The sequence below is a fragment of the Dasypus novemcinctus genome, chromosome 8 (genome assembly GCF_030445035.2).
Source record: "Dasypus novemcinctus isolate mDasNov1 chromosome 8, mDasNov1.1.hap2, whole genome shotgun sequence".
NCBI classification, from domain to species: Eukaryota; Metazoa; Chordata; class Mammalia; order Cingulata; family Dasypodidae; genus Dasypus; species Dasypus novemcinctus.
This window is the reverse complement of record NC_080680.1, coordinates 91,930,175-91,955,069: the sequence shown is the minus strand read 5'-3', so window position 1 is coordinate 91,955,069 and position 24,895 is coordinate 91,930,175. Positions and strand designations below refer to the sequence as shown.

The 24,895-nt window shown below is 41.3% G+C and overlaps 1 protein-coding gene across 8 annotated transcripts in view; it reads right to left on the bottom strand.

Moving 5' to 3' along the window:
* The window catches only part of MAPKAP1 (MAPK associated protein 1), a 304,477-nt gene that overhangs the window by 38,545 nt on the left and 241,037 nt on the right, over window positions 1-24,895 (bottom strand). For 5 of the 8 annotated variants that reach the window (XM_004463397.5, XM_004463398.5, XM_023590213.3 and 2 more), the window contains one exon: window positions 8,498-8,638. The exons of 2 other annotated variants lie outside the window; for them this stretch is intronic. In XM_004463397.5, the coding sequence (XP_004463454.2) occupies window positions 8,498-8,638 (141 nt within the window). Of the gene's footprint in view, window positions 1-6,659; window positions 6,746-8,497; window positions 8,639-24,895 lie in introns of all 8 variants that reach the window. One more of the 8 variants, XR_011649456.1, reaches the window with a different exon arrangement.

Here is a 24,895-nt window from a genome sequence, read left to right as displayed (position 1 = left end):
TTCTTGAGATCAAGTAGGGTATTGGGCCCCAGGACCACTGGTTCCATTCAAGGGACTAACGATCTGAAACTGTTAGGGAACTATAGCTAAAACTTGCCAATTCCAAAGTGTGAGCAGTAATAGACTTGGTGACAAGTCTGAGTGTACCTGACTAGAATGTCATCTGTGGAATGCAAACTAAGGGGTGGCTTGAACACGAATGAGATCGTGAATGTAAAGCATGGGAAGCGGCTGTGGCTCAGTTCACTGGGCTCCCATCTACCATATGGGAGGCCCTAGGTTCACATCCCAGGGCCTCCTTGTGAAGGCAAGCTGGTCCGTGCCTGCAGAGAGCTGGCAGCCTGCACCCGTGGAGAGCTGGTGCATCAAGATGACGCAATAAAGAGAGACAAGTAGTCACAGAAGAACGTGCAGCGAATGGACACAGAGAGTAGACAGCAAGCAAGCCATGAAGGGGGGATAAATAAATAAATAAATCTTTAAAAAAAATGTAAAACAGCATTCAACACAGAGCTCGGCATAACATAGGAGGCTCATTATGTGTGAGCTGTGACTGTTACAATTTCAGAAATACTTGCCTTTGAGTGAGGTCTAAGTTCTCTTCTATAGAAAAGGCAGGTATATGGAGGTAGTGAGGCAGTTAGTATGATCTCAGTAAATGGATGCCTCAGGTGGGCTTACAATGCCAGTTAGGAAGCAGAATGCTGTCTCCTAAGAGAATTCATAATGCTGTTTGTAAAGTGTAGAAAAAACCAGATCTTCCCCATGTTCAGGTCCTAGCACACTGCTGGAGCTCAAGTGCCAAGGATGAAAAAGCGATAAAAAGAATCCAGAAACTTGGATGGACTCACACATATCGTACTTCCATTAATTCCATTATACCAGTGGTTCCCAACTTTTTATTTTTCCCAGCCACCCAAGGAATTTGACACCATGTCATTACTAACCTGGGATCACTAGGCAGGAATTTTCAAAAGGGTGACTCTGGGAGTAGGGAATTAGGAGGAGGCATGCAGGTAAAAAAAAAAAAAGCACCTAGAGTTTGACATTTCCAGCCAGGGGATACTCCTTCAACCCGATCACTACATTAAGCATTAATATGTAAAGCAATTTTCTACAGGCAGACCTGATAGTAAATATTTGTCCTGCTAACTGATAATTTCATTAGTATTTGTTAAACTGTATTCCAAAGTTTTGTTTCCGAATGTGTTGTCACAATAGGGACAAAAATCATTTCATACCGGAATTGCCAATCTCAAATTACTGAATGGACCTAGGGATTTTCAAGTTAAGTGTGATGCATGTCTCCTCATGATCATTTTGTGTCTCTGAATGGAGAAGATTACTTCCTTATTATTCAATAAGAAAATTAAATGGAAAGGTGGAAGGAATATCAATTTACTTCCAAACAACATGCATTTCTAGATTATATAATTACATGAACTATATTCTATAGGTACCCCATTGTTAAAATAACAGGTGCAAGTATTTTATTCATACAGTGTCAGAGAGTCTGAGAAGTAATATAGTCCTTACTTGCTTTTACTAAGTCAGTCTTATATTGTTGATGTTTCTTAACTTTGCATACTGTATATTAAAAAATAATGCTGTAATAAAGTCTTCCCTCAAGTGCTTGCTTGTAGTTATTGACTAGTTAAATGACAACTGCAAAGATAAGGCAGAGAAGACAATAGATGGTAAATGTGCTGCCTCTCCTCACGCCCAGGCCTAGGGAAGACATTTTTAATTAATTACAGATTTTTTTAATGCTGCCTTCAGATGCAGTTTGCAATTCTGTCTCGACATGATGCTCTGGGTAGCCATGACAACTTGATTGGAGTCAGTTTATGTAATGAAACTTCTCTGCCTTCTCTAAGATAAAATATGTGATGTTGTATTTGATACTTTTGATAAGTAATTACCATAACCACAGGTATTATGATTATACATATTAGATTGTTTCAGTAAAGAGATAACGGTGGTAACTATGGAACCTTTTGGTAGAGTTCATTTTCTAATGTATACTTTCAGAATATATCCTATACAGAATTATATTAAGTTACATATGCAATTATGACACAGATGGAGTTCATGGTATATTATGTATTCAGTAACATATCCTTTCAGTGACAATGAGAGAGACTATATTGACAAATGATAGGGCATAAGTTAGTACACATGGCACAATACCAAAGTACTTCTCAGCCTGAGAAAGTGTCTGGAAAACCAGGCTGACCTGCCCAAGTCAGTAAAATGAGCTTTGGACAAAGACATAAGGATAAATAGATGTACAGAATTTTTGAACTGGCCAACTAGAAGCAATCACTTCCTTTGTGGAGGCAAGTTATTAATGGCTAAGGCACCTGTGGCACGATGGAAAGTATGGGACTGAGTTTAAAGTCCAAGTTCTGCTCCTGGGACTGGATATCCCACCATACATCCTGATGGTTGAGGAGGAGGGAAAAGGAATTAATATTTATTCAAGTATTTATTAAGCACTAAGTAAACACTAAATGCTTTATATATATCACATCACCTAATTAACTTCTCTAAACCTCAGTGTTTTCAGTCATCAAAAGGGAAAAACAACAATGGGCTGTGCAGAGTAAATAACAGAGGTGAAAGTTCTTCATATACTATAAATTGCTATAGAACTATAGAAGATGATTTGTGTTTAAGGGCTAATATAGTAGTTAGGTGCTGAACAGTCTCAGAAAGTCTTGGATTCTGATCCCAGCTTCACTACTTACCCCCTTACATCCCAGCACCTATTTAATAATCATGTTACAATTTACAGGAAACAACACATTTAAAGAAAGTGATCAGCACACTGCCTGGCACATAAGCAGCTAATGATAACTTTTAAAATTATCATTATTTTTATTAATATTATTTTAATAGATCAGATCTCTGCCAAAGGTTTTATTAATAGAAATCAATGATTTTTTTCAATCATAGTCTGGTGAAAAATGGGTTTAACTTGGGGTTTTATGGACAAAAGTTTGAGTCCCCCATCCTCTGACTTTCTCAGAAACAAATGGCAAAGGGTAAAATGGGAACACTGGCCTCTACTACCCCACCAGAAGATGTGTACTTGTAATGGCACTGCAGAGCTCTGGGATGCCGACTCTCTGCTGCATGCTCTTATGTACCACTAACTCGGAGTGGACAGGTAGTTTTCTGTGGAATCAGCAGGGCTGCTGGGTAAATGCCACACACAGACACTTACCACTTAGAAGAACTTGCCACAGGGGGCAAGTGAAATCTCTGCTTCTGACTGACACAGGATGGACTAGTAGAGGAGACCATCCATCAGTGTCAGGAAAGATCTGAAGCACCTGGCTAGTCAGCTGAAATAAAATGAATTATTTACTGATCTTAGAATCCAGCTGCTCACTTGAATGCTCATAAAGGGTGTGCTGTTTGCTGCTCTGCACTGTGTGGTAGATTCTGTTTCAGAGGGAAAGAATTTCTGGATTGATGTACGCAGGTTTTTTCCTAGTTGTTATTACAATGAAGGGGCAGTATCATTCATTTTGCAAGGAGGATGAGAGGGTCTGAAGTTACACACCTGACCTCCTCTGCAGGGAAGGGAAGAGAAGCTTGAGATACTCATGGGCAGTTTATCTGACTGTCACAAAATTCCCTTGAAAAATCCATGAAGTTTCCGCTTATGATGCTAAAGATTGAACCTGGGTTCATTTATACAATGTTCTGATAATATCTGACTGTTTTAGAAGTTTCTCAGAGCTGTGACTCTCTACAAGAAGGCACTGTGTGTGCCACTGGAAGCACTCCAGAGGTGACTAGGACCCAGCCTCTAGTTGCCCCACCTCAGAGAACCAATGGTCTCGGAAGAGAAATGTACATCCTTGTCATCATCTATTTCTTCCTGACAAGTTTCCATTGTGGCTATAGGTGAAATTTAACTAAGTAAGCCATCACCTAATCTGAGTAATCTGTTTAAAAACTTTCAAAATGATGGACTAGGAGAGAAAGCAATAGGCAAAATAAGTAATAATGACAATAACAACTATATTAATATAAGCTACCACTTAGAATACAACGTCTACGGGCCAGATGTTTTTCAAAAAAATCCTGAAAGGTAAACATAATAACCCCCATTTTGTAAACAACAAAAACTGAGATTGAAAAGGGAAGGAGTTTGCCCCAGGTGACACTGCAGGTAAGTGGTAAAGCTGGGATTTGAACCCTATCCTGCCTGATTCCAGAGCTTGGGCTCTTTCTACAGATCTTTTTGTTGACTTTTCCTTTGAATGAATATACAAGTTGGAATATGATGAGTTAAAATTTAACTTTTTAAAAGTCTTTGGGGAAGTGAACTTGGCCCAGTGGTTACGGCGTTTGTCTACCACATGGGAGGTCCGCGGTTCAAACCCTGGGCCTCCATGACCCGTGTGCAGCTGGCCCATGCACAGTCCTGATGCGCGCAAGGAGTGCCCTGCCACTCAGGGGTGTCCCCCGCGTAGGGGAGCCCCACATGCAAGGAGTGCGCCCCGTAAGGAGAGCCGCCCAGCGCAAAAGAAAGTGCAGCCTGCCCAGGAATGGCGCAACCCTCATGGAGAAATGACACAACAAGATTTGACGCAGCAAAAAGAAACACAGATTCCCGTGCCGCTGACAACAACGGAAGCGGACAAAGAAGATGCAGCAAACAGACACAGAGAACAGACAACCGGGGTGGGGGGGAAGGGGAGAGAAATAAATAAAATAAATAAATCTATGAAAAAAAAAGAAAAATAAAAGCCTTTGAAGGGAAATGGATGTGGCTCAAGTGATAAAGCTTCCGCCTACTATATGGGAGGACTTGGGTTCGATCCTTGGGGCCTCCTGGCGAAAAAGAAGAGAAAGCACGCCCATGTGGTAAGCCAGTGCCTGTGCAAGTCCCTGTGTGGTAAGCCAGTGCCCTCATGGTGAGCCAGTGCCTGCATGAGTGCCCGCACAAGTGCTCACGTGGTGGGCCAATGCCCCACAGAAGTGAGTCACGCAGCAAGATGATGACGCATCAGAAGAGAGGTAAGGGGAGAGTCAAGGTGAAGTGCAGCAGAAACCAGGACCTGAGGTGGCGCAACTGACAGGGAACCTCTCTCCCCATCAGAGGTCTCCAGGATCAAATCCCGGTGAATCTTACAGGAGGGAAAACGAGAAGAGAAGACAACACAGACAGCAAAAATAGCAGGATAGGAGGGAAAAGGGGGAAAAGAAATAAACATCTTGGCGGCAGACTGGCCCAGTGGTCAGGGCATCCATCTACCACATGGGAGGTCCGCAGTTCAAACCCTGGGCCTCCATTTTTTTTTTTTTTTAAAGATTTATTTTATTTATTTCTCTCTCCTTCCCTCCCCCCTCCCATCCCGGTTGTCTGTTCTCTGTGTCTATTTGCTGCATCTTCTTTGTCCGCTTCTGCTGTTGTCAGTGGCATGGGAATCTGTGTCTCTTTTTGTTGAGTCATCTTGTGGTGTCAGCTCTCCGTGTGTGCGGCACCATTCCTGGGCAGGCTGCACTTTCTTTTGCGCTGGGTGGCTCTCCTTACGGGGCGCGCTCCTTGCGCGTGGGGCTCCCCTACACGGGGGACACCCCTGCGTGGCAGGGCACTCCTTGCGCGCATCAGTGCTGCGTGTGGGCCAGTTCCACACTGGTCAAGGAGGCCCGGGGTTTGAACCATGGACCTCCCATGTGGTAGACGGACGCCCTAACCACTGGGCCAAGTCTGCTGCCCCCCTGGGCCTCCTTGACCTGTGTGGAGCTGGCCCACGTGCAGCACTGATGCGCGCAGGGAGTGCCCTGCCACGCAGGGGTGTCCCCCATGTAGGGGAGCCCCACACGCAAGGAGCGCGCCCCGTAAGGAGAGCCGCCCAGCGCAAAAGAAAGTGCAGCCTGCCCAGGAATGGTGCCGCACACACGGAGAGCTGACACAAGATGATGCAACAAAAAGAAAGACAGATTCCCACGCCGCTAACAACAGAAGCGGACAAAGACGACGCAGCAAATAGACACAGAGAACAGACAACCAGGGTGGGGGGGGGAGGGGAGAGAAATAAATAAATAAATCTTAAAAAAAAAACAAAAACCTTGAATGTTTAAAAATAAATAAATAAATAAGTCTTTTTAAAAAAGCCTTTGGAAAAAATGGGAGAAGTCCATGATCTTGGTTATTTTTCCAAGGCATTGCTTTTCATCTCTGGGGAATAAGCAGTGACGGATTTGCTGATTTTGCTTCCTGGGAAAATCCCTGCCTTGGACCTTTGACTTGCTTGGAGTCCAGCCACTTGCTGGGTTTCTTAAAAATAGGCCCACTCAGAAAGTGTAGACCTTTTGTGTTACTGGGAAAAGTGGCAAACACCAACTGGATGTTTGTGTAGTGTTATTATTTCAAAAAACTTTTTACTGAAACTGTAATATATGCATAGAAAACCCACAAATCATGAATATAGATAATTTGAATTTTCCACAAAGTTAACATACCCATCTAATCAGTACCCAGATCAAGGAAAAGAACCTTATGTGTCTCCCAGAAGGCCCCCTCCAACCACTACTGTTTTTTTACCCCCTGGATAACCACTATCTTTATGTCTTACACAACAGATTATTTTTGTCTATTTTTGAACATTATATGAATGAAATAATACAGTACATACTTTTTTGGGTCTGGCTTCTTTTTGAGCAGCCTTTATTTTTACTTCTATTAGAGGTCCCAGGAGAAGCATCCCTAGGAATAATAACACTGAACAATTTTACGTTTTAAGAATCAATATTAAAGGAATTGGGTGCTAATTTATCATTTAGTTGCTGGAAGCACTGTCATCTCAGCAGCTAACATTTACTGAGCACTTGATATGTGCCAGGTGCCTTTCTAAGTACTCTGCATGGTGTTGTGACCTTTTATCCTTACAATTAGTTTATGTATGAGATAAGGACTATTAATACCTTCATTTTACAGATGAGGAAACTAAATCTCTGAACTAAGGCTGTGTCACCATTTTCCCATGGTGACAGAGCTAATAAATGAGTCAAGGTTTGAACCCAAGCTTCTGGCTCCTTAGCCTATCCTCTAAGTACATCACTATATTGTCTCTGCACTAATGGCTCCCATAAACTGAGTGCTTATTACCAACTGTCAGATTCTGTGCTAAGAGCTTTACACATAGTATCTAGCTTGTTTCCCACAGCAATTCTAAGAAGTTAACACTACTGATATTCCCATTTAAACAGGATGAAATAGAGGCTCAGAAAGATTAAGACACTTGATTCAAAGTTAATACAGCTGGTTACTGGTGGAGCTACAATTCAAACTAAATGTGACTCCAATGCCTATTTCTTAATTATGAAGTTGTACTGTCAGCATATTTCAAGCTCCTGTCTGTAAAGTTGGGAAGGAAGTTTTTACATTTTCGAGGCTTACTGCAAATTAGCCAGATTCAGACTAATGCCAATATTAGAAAATATTTTATTATGAGACAAACATAGAGCATTTGTGAGAAACATAAAATTAGTAAGTTTCAGAATCAGAATTCAAATGTTCTCCCTTTATACATCAGCTAAATGAGGTCTAGGAAGGGGTGGCATGGCAGTTGTCAGTGGCACAGCCAGGATGGTTCTGCTCCCTGAATGAACCAGGCTGGGATCCCTACCTGTCCACACCCCCATCCCTCACCTCTGCCACCTGGAAGACCCTTGATTAGGGTGGTAGAGGTCAGGGGCTTCTGATCCTGACTACACCACAACCAGCTATGTAAGCTTGGGCATGAGATAATCACCTCTCTGTACCTCATTTACTTTCACTGTTAGTCTGGGACAGTAAAAATACCTATCTCCCAGGCAGTTATATAGTTCGCGTAAAACACTTTAGCAGAGTGCCTAATAGATGGTAGATACCCCATAAATGGCAGCTACTAAGATGATGATGATGATGTATTAATATTATATTGACTACTATGACCCTTTCTCTACTCCTGTTAGGTTTAAGTCAAAACAGAAATTTAACAGTTAATTGGAACAAATTAACCCCAAATATTAATTGAAAACAAGTTAATTCCAGTTTACGTGGTAAGAATCCAAATACAACTCCTGAGGTCATTAAAGAGCTTCATGAATAAAGGCATGAATGAAATGAATAAGTGATGAATTCACTGAGCAGGGAAAGGCAAGTGACAATGTTAAGATAAGCAGTTCAAAGGATAGCATGTAAGAGAATTATGGAATGAAAAGAATTATGGAACCTCACAGAAGTCAATCAGTTTGAAAAGAGTCTCAAGTTAATTCTATTTCCAATCTCCTCCTTCATAAAAAAGAAGACAAAACAGAGCAGTCAGGTGGGAAAAATGATGTGCTTTAAATTTCATTGTTTAAACATTTTCTCTGAAAACAAATTACTTTTAGTCATTCAGGTCACATAAAAGTTCTATGTTTTCTTTGCCTATTTCTGTTTTGACTACTGATATAAAGAGTTCAGTTCATCATCTGTTCATGAACTTACCTAACTGTACGTCGGTTGTGAATCGTAGTCTGTGGATCATGCTGACTTTGAATGACTTGTAATGGTGGCTGCTAAGCATATCCTGTACTGTGGCTATGTCAATTTGTGAATCTTCCTCAAAAACCCCGTCTGCCCTTGAACCTGGGGAGGAAAAAGCACTTTAACACATAAAGATACATGAGGCTTGGCAAATGGTGTCTGCGTTAAATGCTTTGGGATAAATTAAAATAACATGGGCTATTTAATTTGGAGAAGAAAAGGCTGAGCGATGACTTAATAATGCCATTCCAGTAAACAGAGAATGGTAACATATTAATCATTCAACAATTAATTCCACAAACACTGCCTATTCTATGGCAGGCCTTTGGCTGGGCAGTATGGATGCAGAAGAATGGAAAAATGCCAGCTTGTCAGAACCTCTCAGTCTCCACAAGAGTAAGTCAAAATCATAAGAGCCTAAGTGGTCAAACTTTTTTTTCTCTTACTCTAATAATTATTTTTCAGGTTATAAAAGTATTTTTCAGGTTCTGCTTCTTGCAGAATCCCTCCCCTTTACAAGGCCCTCCAACTGTCTATTTAATAGCTCCCCACGCTGTGCTCCACAGCCTCCACTTTGGTTCAGATGCAAACCTGCTTGAGTTTAGATGGCTATGACAGTCTGCTCACTGGCCTTTCAGCTGCAGACCAGCCACTCTTCCCAATTCATTATCAGACATTCACCCACTAATCAAATGTTTAGTGAAAGTCGTGTGCATGCTAAGTACTCTGACACATAATACTGGGAATAAACAGGACTGATACTAAAAAATCTTTCCTTGTTTCCCATGGCCTCCTGAATGAAGCACACTTTTCAAAGCCAAGTAATCAAGGCAGCTCATAATCTGGCTGAAACATCTTTCCAATCTTACTTGTCACTTTTCAAAATATCTTTTTTAAGTTCTTTCCAAACTCATCAGAGTACACAAAGGCCCAGATTTTTCTACTTCTGAGCCTTTGCTCACTTGGTACCCTTGGCCTAGAACACCCTTATGCTATACTTAGTCAAAATGCCACCCAGGATAGCTCAAACTCTATAGCACTTGGCTTATACTTGACCCATGGAATGTCAAAATTGTATGTGAAAATCTAACACATACTAGATTCAATAAATAGCAGCCATGATTATTTTCACTCTACTGTCATAGAGGATCATATTCAGCCTTACGCTAGAATTGTTTAGTGGTTGCTCTGTCCTAATCTGGAGGCTTTGTGAGGGTCAGTAAAAGTTTCATATTCATCTCTATAATCTCCTGCAAGCAGAACCATGTCTGTCAAGTGGCGTGTTCTCACTAGATTTTACTAAATAAATAATAAAACAGCTAATATGCGTGAGTGCTTACTATGTGCCTGGCATGGTGCTAAGCAGTTTATACACATTACTGCCTTTAGGCATTATAAACTCTATAGGTCCTATAACTTTCTATATTATCCAATGAGTAATCCGTGCTTTGGGAGGTTAAATTATATGCCTAAAGTTACACTAGATAAAGTTAAAATAATATCTCGATCCCCAGCATCTGAAATGTGGTCTTCTGAAGGCCTTTAGCTGGGGGGGAGGGAGGGGTGGGGTAAGGGGGGATCAGTGTGGGCCAGGTCGATCAGAAAAAAACACTTTTGTAGCTATGATCATCAGAACAAGGCTGACCATTCTTGTGTTGAGCAAGAGAGTTGTTTCCACAGGGAAAAGCCTACAGAGAAGTCCTTGGCACAGAGTTGGAAGCATGGAAAACTCTAGATTTGGGTATAAAATTGGAAAATTCTGTTATGTAACTAGTAACCTGACAATCACACTCTTTTCCTTCCTATAATTACTGTTCACAGTACAAGATTTTAAGATGAAGTTGGTTTCTGATGCTTTTATATGTTATTCATTTACTAGGAATTATGTATTATATTTCCAAAAACTGCATTTATTTCCAGGTTGGACCATTCTAGCACCAACAAGAATGCTTTTCCCTCAACAAAGGTGCAGCCTACCCTTAATGGGTCATTCACTGAATGCTTACAACAGAGTTACATTGTAACTCTGACCAGATTATCCTTCTCCCCATCTCATTCCTTCTGGCCTCCTCCTTATACTTCCTGACCTCAACTCAAGTGATACCCTAGGGAAGCCTTCCCTGACCCCAGATCCCTGTGTCTAATTCAAATTCTTCTGTTACCTCTTCTTACTGCACCCTACATTTTTACTTCAGAACATATATGACAGACAGTAATTATCTGTCTCTTCTACTAGACTATAAACCCAAGGAGGAAAGGGATAGTAACTGCTTGCTAGTGCTACTGTGCATGGGATAAAGCAGGAGTTCAGTAAAAATTTACTGGATGAATACCAGATTTCAAGCCACAGTAAGGTAAAGATCAGAGAGGCTGAATTCGGCTAGTATATTGCAGAATTGCACTCAAGGTCTGCAAAGGCTTAGTCCTATTTCCTTTCCATGGAACCCCTGTGAATTGTGACAGTGATGCCATGGCCATGATCATTTACTGTTTCCTGGGTAATGTTCACATCCCAAACCAAGATGCTGGCTAGGATTTAGGAGTTTAAAATAATCATTCGGGAAACGGACTTTGGCCCAGTGGTTAGGGCGTCTGTCTACCACATGGGAGGTCCGTGGTTCAAGCCCCGGGCCTCCTTGACCCGTGTGGAGCTGGCCCATGCGCAGTGCTGATGCGCGCAAGGAGTGCCATGCCACACAGGAGTGTCCCCCGCATAGGGGAGCCCCACGCGCAAGGAGTGCACCCGTAAGGAGAGGCGCCCAGCGCGAAGGAGGGAGTAGCCTGCCCAGGAATGGCGCCGCCCACACTTCCCGTGCCGCTGACGACAACAGAAGTGGACAAAGAAACAAGACGCAGCAAAAAGACACAGAAAACAGACAACCGGAGGAGGGGAGGGGAATTAAATAAATAAAAAAAAATAAATCTTAAAAAAAAAAAATAATCGTTCACTTGCACTAATCTACATTTTCACTAAAACACAGTTGCCAAATGTGTTTATTTCTAGTTGAGAACTTTTATAAATGAGAATTATGGCGATTTTGGTAAAATATTAAAATGCTTTAATGTTTTAAAGACGACCAAAAGCCATCTTTTCCGAGAAAATGCCATTAGACAGAACTTAGTTCTGAGCTCAAGAACTCATGCTTTCTTTACTAATTAGTAGTTTATAAATATTGCAGGTATGTGATATGAAAAGAGGTAGCAGCTCATTATGCTAAAATGCCAATTACAAAAAAAACCACACACTTAAGATTTTTACATTTTATGATGTTGGATTAAAACCAATTTAAAAATTACTATAACATGACATATAATTTTTTACTGAGCAATTTCAATGCCAGCTGCTAATAAAGCATCTTAGCTGTAAATGATAATTCAGATGCTTTTAGATAAAGTGGTACATAAATATGGCTGGAAATTGATTTAACTTCTTACAGAAGCTACTGAAGAATGACATATTTTGTTTAATACACCAGCTAATGTAGTCCTAAAAGCTCAAACAAGTGCCAGTTTTCACTCTTAAATTTGCTATTGGAGATTAATGAAAACTTTATATTTTGCTGAAATGTTAATAATGGGCAGATGAGATGATAGGATTTTAGTAGAGGTCTTAAAGCTATGGTACAACCAGCAAGGCTTGTCAATTTCCTTCTATTAATATTGTTCAAGACTCACAGAGCTGGAGCTTGCTCAACATACTAATGCTTCTTGCATTGACCTTCTACTCTCTGACAGTGTAAATTCACATCCCATTTGAGAATTTAAGTTCCCACTGATACTTGGGTAAGTTCTGAGTCCTGCCCAACTGATAAGTGGTAGGTTTACTTTTATGATCAGAAGGGAAACAGCCCCTGGGGAAGTAGAGAAGAACAGTCTGGTACCCGCCGCCTCCAATACATGCTGCTCACTCAAAAGAAGGTATTTGCTGAATGAGAACAACTTCTGATTTTGGAATTCCAGAACCATTTCTCAAAATAGGCCCAGGAGTGCTATGGCTTGGTGGGAGCATGTCTGGGTACAGAATAGTCACCCATGCAACCTGCAACCACTTCTCTCTTTATGCCAGCACTATGCTAGACTTGGGGAATGGGTGGACATTGGTGAGGATAAGGCAGGTTTCCTGAACTTCAGGAGCTTACAAACTAGCTATAAAATAGCCAAGGAAAACAGTGCAGGGCAGAAAGAAGTGCCCAATAAATGGTGCATGCAACACACACTTATCTAAAGACAAACATTTAAAGCAAAGCATTATATCAAGAGCATACTTTTGAACCAGAAAATTTCTATGTGGCTCTGCATGTATAGCATTCTTGTTAGTTTTTTTCTGGAGAGGGGTGAGCCCAAACATACATGAAAGATGCCTGACACTGTACGATTTGCATATTAAAATTATTATTGTACTATCAACTTCACATAAAAAAAAATGCTTCCATTCAAGAGAAAGAGATTTTTATTTACTCAAAAACATAGAGAACCATAATGTCTTAAAAACATATAAAAATACAAAACAAAACCAAAAACCAAACAACTCCTCAAAATGTTAATTTAACTAAAATATAACCCTTTTGTATTTTATTAAATTAGCAATTAAAAAGGTCACAAGCAATTAAATGAAACAAAAGCACACTGGTTCATCTACATTAATGCTGAATTGGGTCTCCTTGTGAATGACAAGATAAATTGTAATGGTGCCTTTAAAGACTTCACAATGTATTTTGTCAGAGTCGGGAGTGTTAATGTCTCTATGTGCCATGGATTACCATAATGTATTATGTCAAAATGCTCGAGTTGCAATAACTCAAAGATGTATTGTGATAGATCAAATTTTTGGGTTGGGCCTAACAGTGACTTGAGTACCAGAACTCAAAAGGACTGACAAGGCTCTGGCAGAATGACAGAGAGTACACTTAACAATGTGGAAAAGTTTGGAGGACAAGCAGAAAATCCAAGAGAGGAAGAGCTTAAAGAAATCAGAAGGGAGGAATGAAGAATGAGGTCTGGCACCCTAAGTGAATAATGGCAAGGAGGGGGCAAAGGAAGCAGAGAGTGTGTGGAAGGAGGCAGCTGGAGTCTAGGGTCTGCAGCAGAGAAAGAGGAAGCACTGGGAGGCAGCCAGGAACTGGCAAGAGCCTTGGGGCTTAACGTTAGCAAGAACATGGAATATAGAGTCCAGAGATGTAGATGTAGTCCAAAGGTCAATGGTTGGTCAAAATCTTGCCCAGGATGAGGCAAAGCTAAGTCCAGATCTAATGGACTGTGGAGCCTAAGTTCTTTTTACTGCTCCTTTTCTTCCCTTTCTCCCAAGTAGTCCTGATAAAAGCTGTTCCTTCCCTACCAACCAGTGGCAGATTGAGTAATGTACCCCACAAAAAAAACATGTTCTTAATCTAGACCCTTTCCTGTGGGTGTGAAATCACAGTAAATAGGACCTTTTGAAGAAGTTATTTTACGTGAAGGTGGGCCAACTGAATCAGGATGGGTCTTAATCCAACTACTTGAGACCTTATAGAAAGAAAGCCACAGAGAAGAACCTGAAGCCATAGGAACCTGGAAGAGAAAGGAGAGGGCATAATCATGTGACAGGAAAGTTGAGGAACCCAAGGATTACCAGCCATCTAGAATGCTACTGATCCCAGGAAGAAGCAAGCTTCCAGCTTCTGAAACATGAATAAGTAAATAAATAAATAAATAATGAATAAATTTCTGTTGCTTAAGTCAACTCATCGTGTGGCATTTATCATAGCAACTAAGAGACAAAGTCACCACCTCACTGAATTCTTACTTGCAATGGCAAGGTAGAGACTGAATTAGATAAACTATAAGCTCTAAATTAGCAGTTCTTAAAGTGTGCTCCAGGATTGATGTGACTCAAGCGTTTGAGCACCTGCTTCCCACATGGGAGGACCTGGGTTCAGTTCCTGCTGCCTCCTAAAAACAAAACAACAAGAAGCAAAGAAATGAAAAACTAACTCAAAGGAGCTGATGTAGTTCAGTGGTTGAGCACCAGCTTCCCACATACAAGGTCCCAGTTTCCATCCCTGGCTGCAGTACCTGAAAAAAAGTATGTTCTAGGAACTATGTGAGGAATCCCTAAGACCTCTTCACAGAGTCCATAATATCAATATTATTTTCATAGTAATAATAGTAATATGTTCTTTTCACACCTATTCTCTTACAAGTGCAGAGTACCAAGGGTTCATTGATATGATTCAGATTCCATATTGCAACTAAGCTACCACATGAGTTATTGTATATTAACAAAGAAGAATAGTCAGTTATCTGAAAAGGCTACTGAAATTCTCTTCTCTTTTGCAACAACATATCTGACATATCAAATTTTCTTCATATACTTCAACCAAAACAAAATAGTGCACCAGATTAAATGCAGAAATTGATATGAGCACCAGGTGTCTTCCATGAAGTCATATAATACAGAGATTTGCAAAAATGGAAAGCAGTGCCACTTTTGTGAGACTAAATTTTTTTTTAGAAAACAGGGTTGAAATTGTTAGTATATAATGTTTTTATTATTGCTTTTTCAAGGAAATACTAAATATTTTTAAATTTCTCAGTTTTTATTTTTAATACAATCAATAGATACAACCACATAAACAAGAGCTCTTTGGGGCCCTCAATTTTTAAGACTATAAAGAGACCCTACGAGAAAGACTTGGCCCAGTGGTTAGGGCGTCCGTCTACCACATGGGAGGTCCACGGTTCAAACTCCGGGCCTCCTTGACCCATGTGGAGCTGGCCCGTGCGCAGTGCTGATGCGCGCAAGGAGTGCCCTGCCACACAGGGGTGTCCCCAGGGTAGGGGAGCCCCACGCGCAAGGAGTGCGTCCGTAAGGAGAGCCGCCCAGCGCGACAGAAAGTGCAGCCTGCCCAGGAATGGTGCCGCCCACACTTCCTGTGCCATGCTGCTGATGACAACAGAAGCGGACAAAGAAACAAGACGCAGCAAATAGACACAGAGAACAGACAACCGGGGGAGGAAAAAAGAGACCCTAAGACGCAAAAGTTTGGAAACAGCTGCCTTTATTGGTTGTTATGCCATGTTTTCATTGTCCCTGGATGTCTATTTGGGCAATTATGATAAGACACAAAAGTATCTTAACTGTGATACATATATGACAATGAATATATATGGAAAGCTTGTATATACATTATAAGATTACAATCTTATAATGATCAGACCAAGTCTAGTTATAACAAATACTATTTTCTAGTTAACAATGTGTTTTCATATATGTGGTTTCACTGGAACTAAGGTGGATACTTAGAAGTGCAAGATTTTTAGAAAAATGGGCTCTAGTCATTAAATCTAAGCTCAGATGAACTCACTGCAAACTACTGGTAGATTTCATGTATTTAGAAATGCAAATTGCATGGGGCTTTAAGTTTCACTTATGGTTTGGTGAGTCTTAGACCACGTCTAAAAAAATTTAGTTGTAAGTTAAAACTTATAAAAACTTCAACTTCCCTTCTCCAAAAAGATTTATGCCAATTCTAGAACTCTAACAGAAGACCAATGGTATTCGTTGCATCCTCACTTTTAAACCTTTTGTAATATTACCCTGTTGACCACTCCATCTAAGCCAGCAAATAGTCACCAAGCACCAACCATATGCCAGGTGCTGTGCCAGTGCTTCAGGAACAGAGGAAGATGCCAGGATTCCCAAATGACAGGAAGGACAACAGGCAGGCAATCCACAGAGGGAAGAGTATGGGAACAGAGGGACAGTATGAAGTCCATATAGAGAGAACAGCAGGTGTTTGCATTTGACTGGAGCAAAGTATTTCATGAAAGGGTTAGAGGAAAATAAAATGGTCAGGGGAAGGGGGAGAAGTTTTTCAAAAGCAGGAGCAACACCCAGCTCAGTATCTGACATACAATAAATTATTGCTGTACAAATAACTTACTGAATGAAGAGTAAATAAACCATCTTCTGCCCCATTGTTTCTCAAATCCTTATCACTACTCCCCACACAGAACAACTCCGGCTTCAGCCAAATTGAACTTTGCTCAGGTTATACCATCTGGCCAGAATGTTCTTTCCGCCTTTAAAAAATCTACACAATTCAAGGACTAATTCAAATGGAACCTTCCCTGATCCCTTTCCTGAAACTTTAAAGCACTTTGTTGAAATATCTTAAATGAAAAGAATTTGTAATATGCTTCAGTTCCTTGAGGGCAGGAACATTCCATGCCACCACGTAGCACACTGTCTGTAACACGGTAGTGTTGAATAATTACCGTTGGTGGAAAGAATGAAGTTTGGTGAAATGTAGGTTAAACATTACAAAACCTGAGGTCTGTATACCACCCCTTGCGTTTACCTCAGCTAAGGGAGCCTAACACACCATTCCCAGTTCTCTCTTCAGACTTGCTGGGATTATCAAGGACAGCCAGACTGATTTAACAACAATTCAATAGCAGTTTATATTTACTGAGTGCTTATTATATGACAAACATTATGCCTGGCAATTTAAATATATTACTCATGTACTTTTCTCAGTGTCCATTTAAGATGGATATTAATCCTCTTTTTACAGGTGAGAAAAATGAGGCTCAAAATGTCATCCTTCTGTAATTGAATACAGGTCTGTCTAATTCCAAAATTGGGGCCTTAACCACCTATAATTCCTTGGATAAAAATATTCCTTGCATGGGCTAGGAGACTACTAATAGATGGGACATAACAGTATGTAAGGAGAACACAATCCTGCCTGGCCCTGCCAGAACAAATGGGTTTAGGAATCAAGGATAAAATCTAACTCTTCTACTCTTTCTGAAACCCTCAAACCTGGATGTGTTAAGTGACCCATGGAGGAAAAACTCCTATCTACCTTCTCTTAACATTCTGCATCTATCGCATTTTTTTTTCCAAAGGCCTTTTAAGTCCCCAAAGCCACATAAACCCAAGTTGCTCTTCTATTAAACACTTCCCCTTGCCTATTACTCATTTGTGCTGGTCTCTTAAAAACAATCAATAGGTGACTCACTATCATACATACACACACACATCCACGCACACATGCACCTCTGCACTAATCTCTTCACAGCCATCAGGATCACACAGTAGGATATACACTTTACAGAATGTGCCATGCCACAACAGTGCTGGGACTCTTGCTGTCAGTGCCTAATTGATTAAACTCTTGGAGCCACAGCCAGTCATGCTGGACAGCTTTCCACAGGGAGACTTCGGACCCTCAATAAATCAGGGTAATCTTGTTTTATGAGGTGATCAAAAAGAAACGGTATCAGGTTTGCAGAATTTCTAAAAAGAGCAGATCATGAAAGAGAGGCCTATGAGACTCTGTATCACAGACCCTACCTATCCCCTCAGTCTCATTTCTCAGCACTCTCTTCCTTCCTCACTTAATCCCATTCCATCTGTCCGTTTGTTCGTTTGTTTGTTCACTCATTCATTCCCAAATATACCAAGCTCCTTCTCCTCTCAAGGCCTCCACTCGAGTAGTCCTGTGGCCTGGAATATTCTTTTCTTACTCATTATCTAACTTACTTCAGGCCTCTTCTTCGAGGAAGCCTTTTCCAACTCCTCTTTCCAGCTCTGGTACTGCTACCCACTCTTTTAAACCCTTCATAGCACTTATCACAATTGTGCCTTCTGTGATGTGGGGCTGTGTATCTTTTTTACCAACTCAGCACCAGCACAGTGGCTGGCCCAAAGTGGGGCCCCTATTAATGTTTGGGGAATGAATGAGCAAGTGATTCTGTGCCTAAAGAGAAGCCAACCACCCTTCAGAGAATGGTGTATGAACATTCAAAGGTCTGAACTATTAATTTATTACAATTTTGCTTGAAAGTTATGTTGATGACAGAATTCCCATCACTTTCCTTTCCTCCAATGTGTGTGTGTTTTTTTAAAGATTTATTTATTTATTCCCCCTGCCTTGTTTTGTGCTGTTCTTTGTGTCCATTCATTGTGTGTTCTGTGTCTGCTTGTCTTTTCTTTAGGACGTACTGGGAACTGAACCTGGGATCTCCCAAGTGGGAGAGAGATCAATTGCTTGAGCCACTTCAACTTCTTGCTTTTTGTATCTCTCATTGTCTTTCCTCCTTATGTCTTCTTGTTGCGTCATCTTGTTGCATCAGCTGGCCATGCCTGCCCATCATGTCAGCTTGCTGTCTTGCTCATCTTCTCCAAGAGGCACTGGCAAGTGAACCTGGGACCTCCCTGTGGTAGGTGGGAGCTCAATTGTTTGAGCCACATCCGCTTCCCTCAATGTGTTCTTATTATGATTCAAAGAACAGGAAAAGGAGCAAGGGTCTTCAGAGGAGCCTGGGCATTTAAAACAATTTATATGGCAAAATACCTAAGAATTATAACATTTGATCAACACTGAGGTACCCTCTCCCTGGCTCTGGAGGCAGGGAATAAGACCATGCATATTGGAAGAACCCCACCTCCCATCCAGAGACAGTGCAGAAAAGTCACCTGATGCATTACTATTAGCCAGGGGCTGCAGGGAAGATTCTGGAGCCAGGAACCTACCAGAGGGATACAAATCCCCATGGCCTCACTTACAGCCCAGAAAGGGTTTGTGGCTCGTCAAACACATTTCCTTGCTGCTCTAATGTACCAGTGTATCGCTTAATGAAAGTTCTTAATTGTAATTCAATTAATTACATACACAGAGTCCCCAATTACATTTTCCAATAAGACATTGGCTGTGGTACAGGGTCTAAATGCACTTAAACAATTTTAATATATTAAGACCAATTTCCCTTGAATACTAATTACTACCTAATGATAAAATGAAAAGGGGGAGAACTTTTGAGAAAGAGGGAGAGTGAAAAATGTAATTCATGTGGAATTTCTCAGCCCACATAGTATGAATTCAGACACTCATTACTGAAGAGTTAAGTGTGGACAGGGCACAAGTGTGCTTCTAATATAGGTCAGCACAGGATTTTACCCAGGTACTCATCTACACATGGTCCTGGCCTTGGCTCAAAGAGGCTAGTGGCAAGCCAAAGAGGCTAGAGGGAAAACAGGAATAACATGGGGAGAAAAGGGCGGCGGACTTGGCCCAGTGGTTAGGGCGTCCGTCTACAACATGGGAGGTCCGCAGTTCAAACCCCGGGCCTCCTTGACCCGTGTGCAGCTGGCCCATGCGCAGTGCTGATGCGCGCAAGGAGTGCTGTGCCACGCAGGGGTGTCCCCGCGTAGGGGAGCCCCACGCGCAAGGAGTGCACCCCGTAAGGAGAGCCGCCCAGTGCGACAGAAAGTGCAGCCTGCCCAGGAATGGCGCCGCACACACGGAGAGATGACGCAGCAAGATGATGCAACAACAACAAAAAGAAACACAGATTCCCGTGCTGCTGACAACAACAGACGTGGACAAAGAAGACGCAGCAAAGAGACACAGAACAGACAACCGGGGTTGGGTCGGGGAAGGGGAGAGAAATAAATAAATAAATCTTTAAAAAAAAAAACATGGGGAGAAAAGGCAATCACACACATGGCCTATCAGTTCATTACAACTAGACAGCAGGAGGCAGACACACAAGTAGCCACATGCATGTATGCTTACATTGGGGACAATATTTCTATTTCACTTAAAATGTTGTTAGTGTGCAGCAAGCAGGAAATAATTATACAATATTTGCTTGAAAAAACCCTCACCCGTACAGAAATTTCCTTACAGTGATCACTCCCCCCAACCCCCCACTGGCTTTCAGCAGTAAATCAGACTAAAATATGTACCATGAACATTACAAGCCGTTTTTATTTGTAAATAGTTTATTTGCATGATGACATTTTCGTTTGTATTTAAAAACTACTGTTGTGGTATAATAAAAAAGGTTTAAGGCCTGGGCATTTTAAACCACATGATGGAAACTGGTGAGATTAGTTATTTGTGACTGAAGAAGGCAAAGCCTTTAGAAGCAGAGTACAATCACCAGGGAGTCTCCAGGGCTGGCACAAACAGGCAGGAGGAATTGGCCTATTACAAACACAGATCATGAAAAGGGCTTGGAAACACACTAGAATAAAGCAAGTGTTCATTCTCTTTCTACAGCTATTTTTCCCTCTCTCCTTCTCATTCGGTGGTGATGGTGGTGGTGCTGGTGAAGCCCAAGTACCAACACACACACACAAAGATACATACATAAAGATGCTCACCCAATCCCCATGCTTTCTCTAAAAGCTGTTATGTAGTTGTTCCTTGGAGCCGTAGTGAAAGGCCTGGTGGTCTCAGGGATTCAGGTGACTCATTCCATCGGGGGAATAAACCAGGGCCCGCCACGGGCACTGGAATGCAGGCACTCACAGTCCAGTGGGGAAAAATCATTCAGTGCCATCAGTGATTAGAGAAGGGTAAGGAGTGGGGCCAGAGAACATAGAGTAAAGACTCCAATGAAGCCCCAGTTGGCAGCCAACTGGTCTGAGGAAGCTTCTAGGAGTTGCCTCCCGATCTGAGTCTTCAAGAGGAAGTGAGGCAGTATATGAGGCCTTCCACAGATTGAGAGCCAGAGATACTCCCCCTACTATAATCCACCTATCTGCACAACTGCCCACTGGAGAGACGTGGACTTGGCCCAATGGACAGGACGTCCGCCTACCACATGGGACGTCTGCGGTTCAAACCCAGGGCCTCCTTGACCCATGTGGCGCTGGCTCATGCGCAGTGCTGATGTGCGCAAGGCAGTGTCGTGCTACGAGGGGTGTCCCCCACGTAGGGGAGCCCCACGTGCAAGGAGTGCACCCTGTAAGGAGAGCCGCCCAGCGCGAAAGAAAGTGCAGCCTGCCCAGGAATGGCGCTGCACACATGGAGAGCTGACACAACAAGATGACGCAAAAAAGAGAAACACAGATTCCTGGTGCTGCTGATAAGGATAGAAGCGGTCACAGAAGAACACACAGCGAATGGACACAGAGAGCAGACAACTGGGTGGGGGGGGAAGGGGAGAGAAATAATTAAAAAATAAATCTTGAAAAAATAAAATAAGGTACTGGAATAATGGAAGGTCTTAAGCACTCTATGAGTTTCCTTGAATCCTTGAAAAGAAGCAGAGATCAAAGGAGGCTGAGTTGATGTTTAAAGAACAGATGCTTCTCTCTACAGTAGCTTCTCTTTAGGAAATAAAATAATTAGATTCATCTCCTCCACTGGACTCAGTAGGTGGAAGACATGGTTTTCCAGGCCTTCTACTTATTATTCATGAGCAATCATTTCAACCCTCTGAGCCTCAGTTTCTTCTTTTTTAAAAATAGGGATAATGAACACATTGCCCTGATAGGCTGTTACAATAACAGCACTTACACCTCATTTAATCCTCACAAAAACCTTGTCAAATAGATAACACAGGAAACTGAGTCTCAGAGAGGTCTTGTGATTTTTCCAACATCAGAGGCTGCAAGTGGTACACCCAAGGTCTACCTGATTCTAAAGACTGTGCTTTAAAGTACTATCCTGATAAGGATAGACCAGTAAGTGATCAAACAGGAAATCTACAGGGCTGGACACTATTTTTGCCCTGATGATAGGAAATTCCAGAGTTTCTTTCTAAAAGCTGTGTAAAGAAAAAATTGGTTAGATGCTGTACCTTTCTTCTAAGGGTTTGGATGGGCTATCTGCATATAATCTGTAGGTAAGGGAAAACGTCCCTGGAGATATTTGGCAGAAAAGGAAATTGAGGCTCAGGTTGGTGCCAGGATTTATCTAGACACTTGGACAAGAATGGAAGTCTTCTAATGTTACATCCTCTTCATATTGTACTCATGCTTCCTTCTGGTCTGATGCCAATTTCTAGCAGACAGTTGGCTGAAGGATGTAGCAGATTATCAAACAAGAATTCAAACAGGAAAGCTCAAGGACTTTGGCTTGTCTTTTTCTTATTTAGGCTAAGATCCAAGCACAAATGTTAGCTTTCAGCCCCTAGGCAGAAAATCTTGTCACATCAGCTTCATTTGTAAACATCTCTCTAAAAGTGTATAAAGATAATTGTTAACACCATTCTTAGGATAGAAAATTTAGATTGCTTTTTCAAAAATCTCAGAATGGGAAGTGGATGTGGCACAAGAAGTTCAGTGCCTACCTCTCACATGGGAGGTCCCAGGTTTGGTTCCCGGTGCCTCCTAGAGAGAAATAAAACAAACAACAAGCAAACAAATGAAAACAAAACAAAACAAGGGAGCTGATGTGGCTCAGTGGTTGAGTACAACCTCCTACATACAAAGTTCTGGGTTCAATCCCCAGTTCCAGTACCTATAAATAAATAAATAAATAAATAAAAATCTTAGAATAGGCTTTGGGGTAAGTGGATGTGGCTCAACTGATAGAGCATTTGCCTACCATATAGGAGGTCCAGAGTTTGAACCAAGGGCCTCCTGGTCCCTTGTGGTGAGCTGGCCCATGCACAGTGCTGCTATGAGAAAGAAGTGCCTTGCCACGTAGGGGTGTCCCTTGTGTAGGGGAGCCCCATACGCAAGGAGTGCACCCTGCAAGGAGAGCCGCTATGCACGAAAAATGTGCAGCCCGCTCTGGAGTGGTGCCGCACACACGGAGTGCTGATGCAGCAAGATGACACAACAAAAAGAGACACAGATTCCTGGTGCCACTGAGAATGTAAGCAGACACAAGAGAGCAGACAATGGGTAGGGGAGAGGGGAGAGAAATAAAATAAACCTTTTAAAAAAACAAAACAAAACATTATTCTAAAAAAAAAAAAAAAAGAATGGGCTTTGGAATCAGATAACTGACATAGAATTTTGGCCTTACCACTTACTTGCTGGCTAACTTTAGGCAAGGTGCAAACTCTTTGTACAATGAGAGTAGCATCTACCTTGCAGAGTAGCAAAATGTCTAGCACTATGGCTTACAACAGGAGGCCCTGAATAAAATTTAAATAAAAATAAAAATTAGCCCTACTCCTCCTTGGAAGAAAAACTGAAAAGACTTATATCCACCCATTTGGGCAAATAGTCTTTTCAGCCAAATGGTTTTATTTAAAAAGTACATATCCTTCCTGCGGCACCAAAGCACATTTGCTGGAAAGTACCCTGCTTCTAAGTCTCTGGTCCTATGATACAGGCTCACAGACTTGTGTCCCCAACTTCCTTTCTCTTTTCACTTTGCATCATCCCCCTCTCCCAACACATACCTCCTATCAGGGCTCTCATGGTTCCAAGATTCCAGATCTCCATACCACTACCCTATCTACTCTACCAGCCACAGAATGCTGCTCTTTCATTATTTATTAATTATAATAAACATTTACTGAGTGCTTATTATGATCAGGCACTACCCTAAGAGCTTTATGAATATGAACTCATTGAATACTTTATCCTTATGAGATTAAGTATATTGTCCAAGGTTACAGGGCTAGTAAGTGGTAGGGGCCAGAATGTGAAGTCAGGCAGTCTGGCTCAATAGCATATTCTCTTAAACGTTGCATAATAGATGTTCATAATTTAGTTCACTTCTAAAATGGCTTTAAGGATACTAAGCCTGCCCTGATCAAATTCTAACAGAAGTGAAAAAAAAAATCTTTGAAACATTTTCAGACAAAAATCTCTAAAACGTTTTCTAGTAGCTATCTATAGGTAGCTACTAGAGATCAACATTGGCTCCTGGTTTGAATTTCTACTTAAAAAAACTTAGAAAAATTTTTTTTCTATAAAAAGAATATAGTTTTTATAGTTTTCTTTTGTTTCAAAGACTAGTTAGAATATCCTTTTGCTACTGATTCTAAATCACTGACTGCCTTGTGACCTCTGTAAACGTCAGAAAGAGCTTCTTTCGTTAACAGTGATTTTAGACTCAAGAATGTGTGGGAATTGGAAGTATCGTGGTAATCCTTTAAGATAGAAGCTGAGGCTCATAGAGGTTTAGCAACAATTAAGATCATATTCAGGTGTGCGGGTATAGCTCAGTGGTTGTCACCTGCTTCCCATGTACAAGGTTGTGGGTTCAATCTCTGAGACCTCCAAGAAAAAAGACCATATTCATGCTTAGAAGTGAGTGATAACTGGAATTGAGATTTCAGTGCTTTACCCAACACTCCTCAAAGCTTCTCTTTCCTAGTATAAGAAACTTGGGCCTAATTTTCTTAAAAAAAAGTTAACTTGAAATCAGTTTATCTGTATAATATAGTATAGGAGTTAAAATGAAAGAAGTGTATCTATATGTAGAACACTATGTAGATTAATATGTGACAATTTCTAGGATATATTGTTAAAATGATAAAATGCAGAACACTGCTGATAATTTGCTAGCACTTTTTTTTATCAGTGTTTTTAAAAAGGGGAGGGCAAAAATAAATATGTGTGCATGTGTGCACACATGCACATATGTACGTGAATATCTAGAAGCACACATTTTA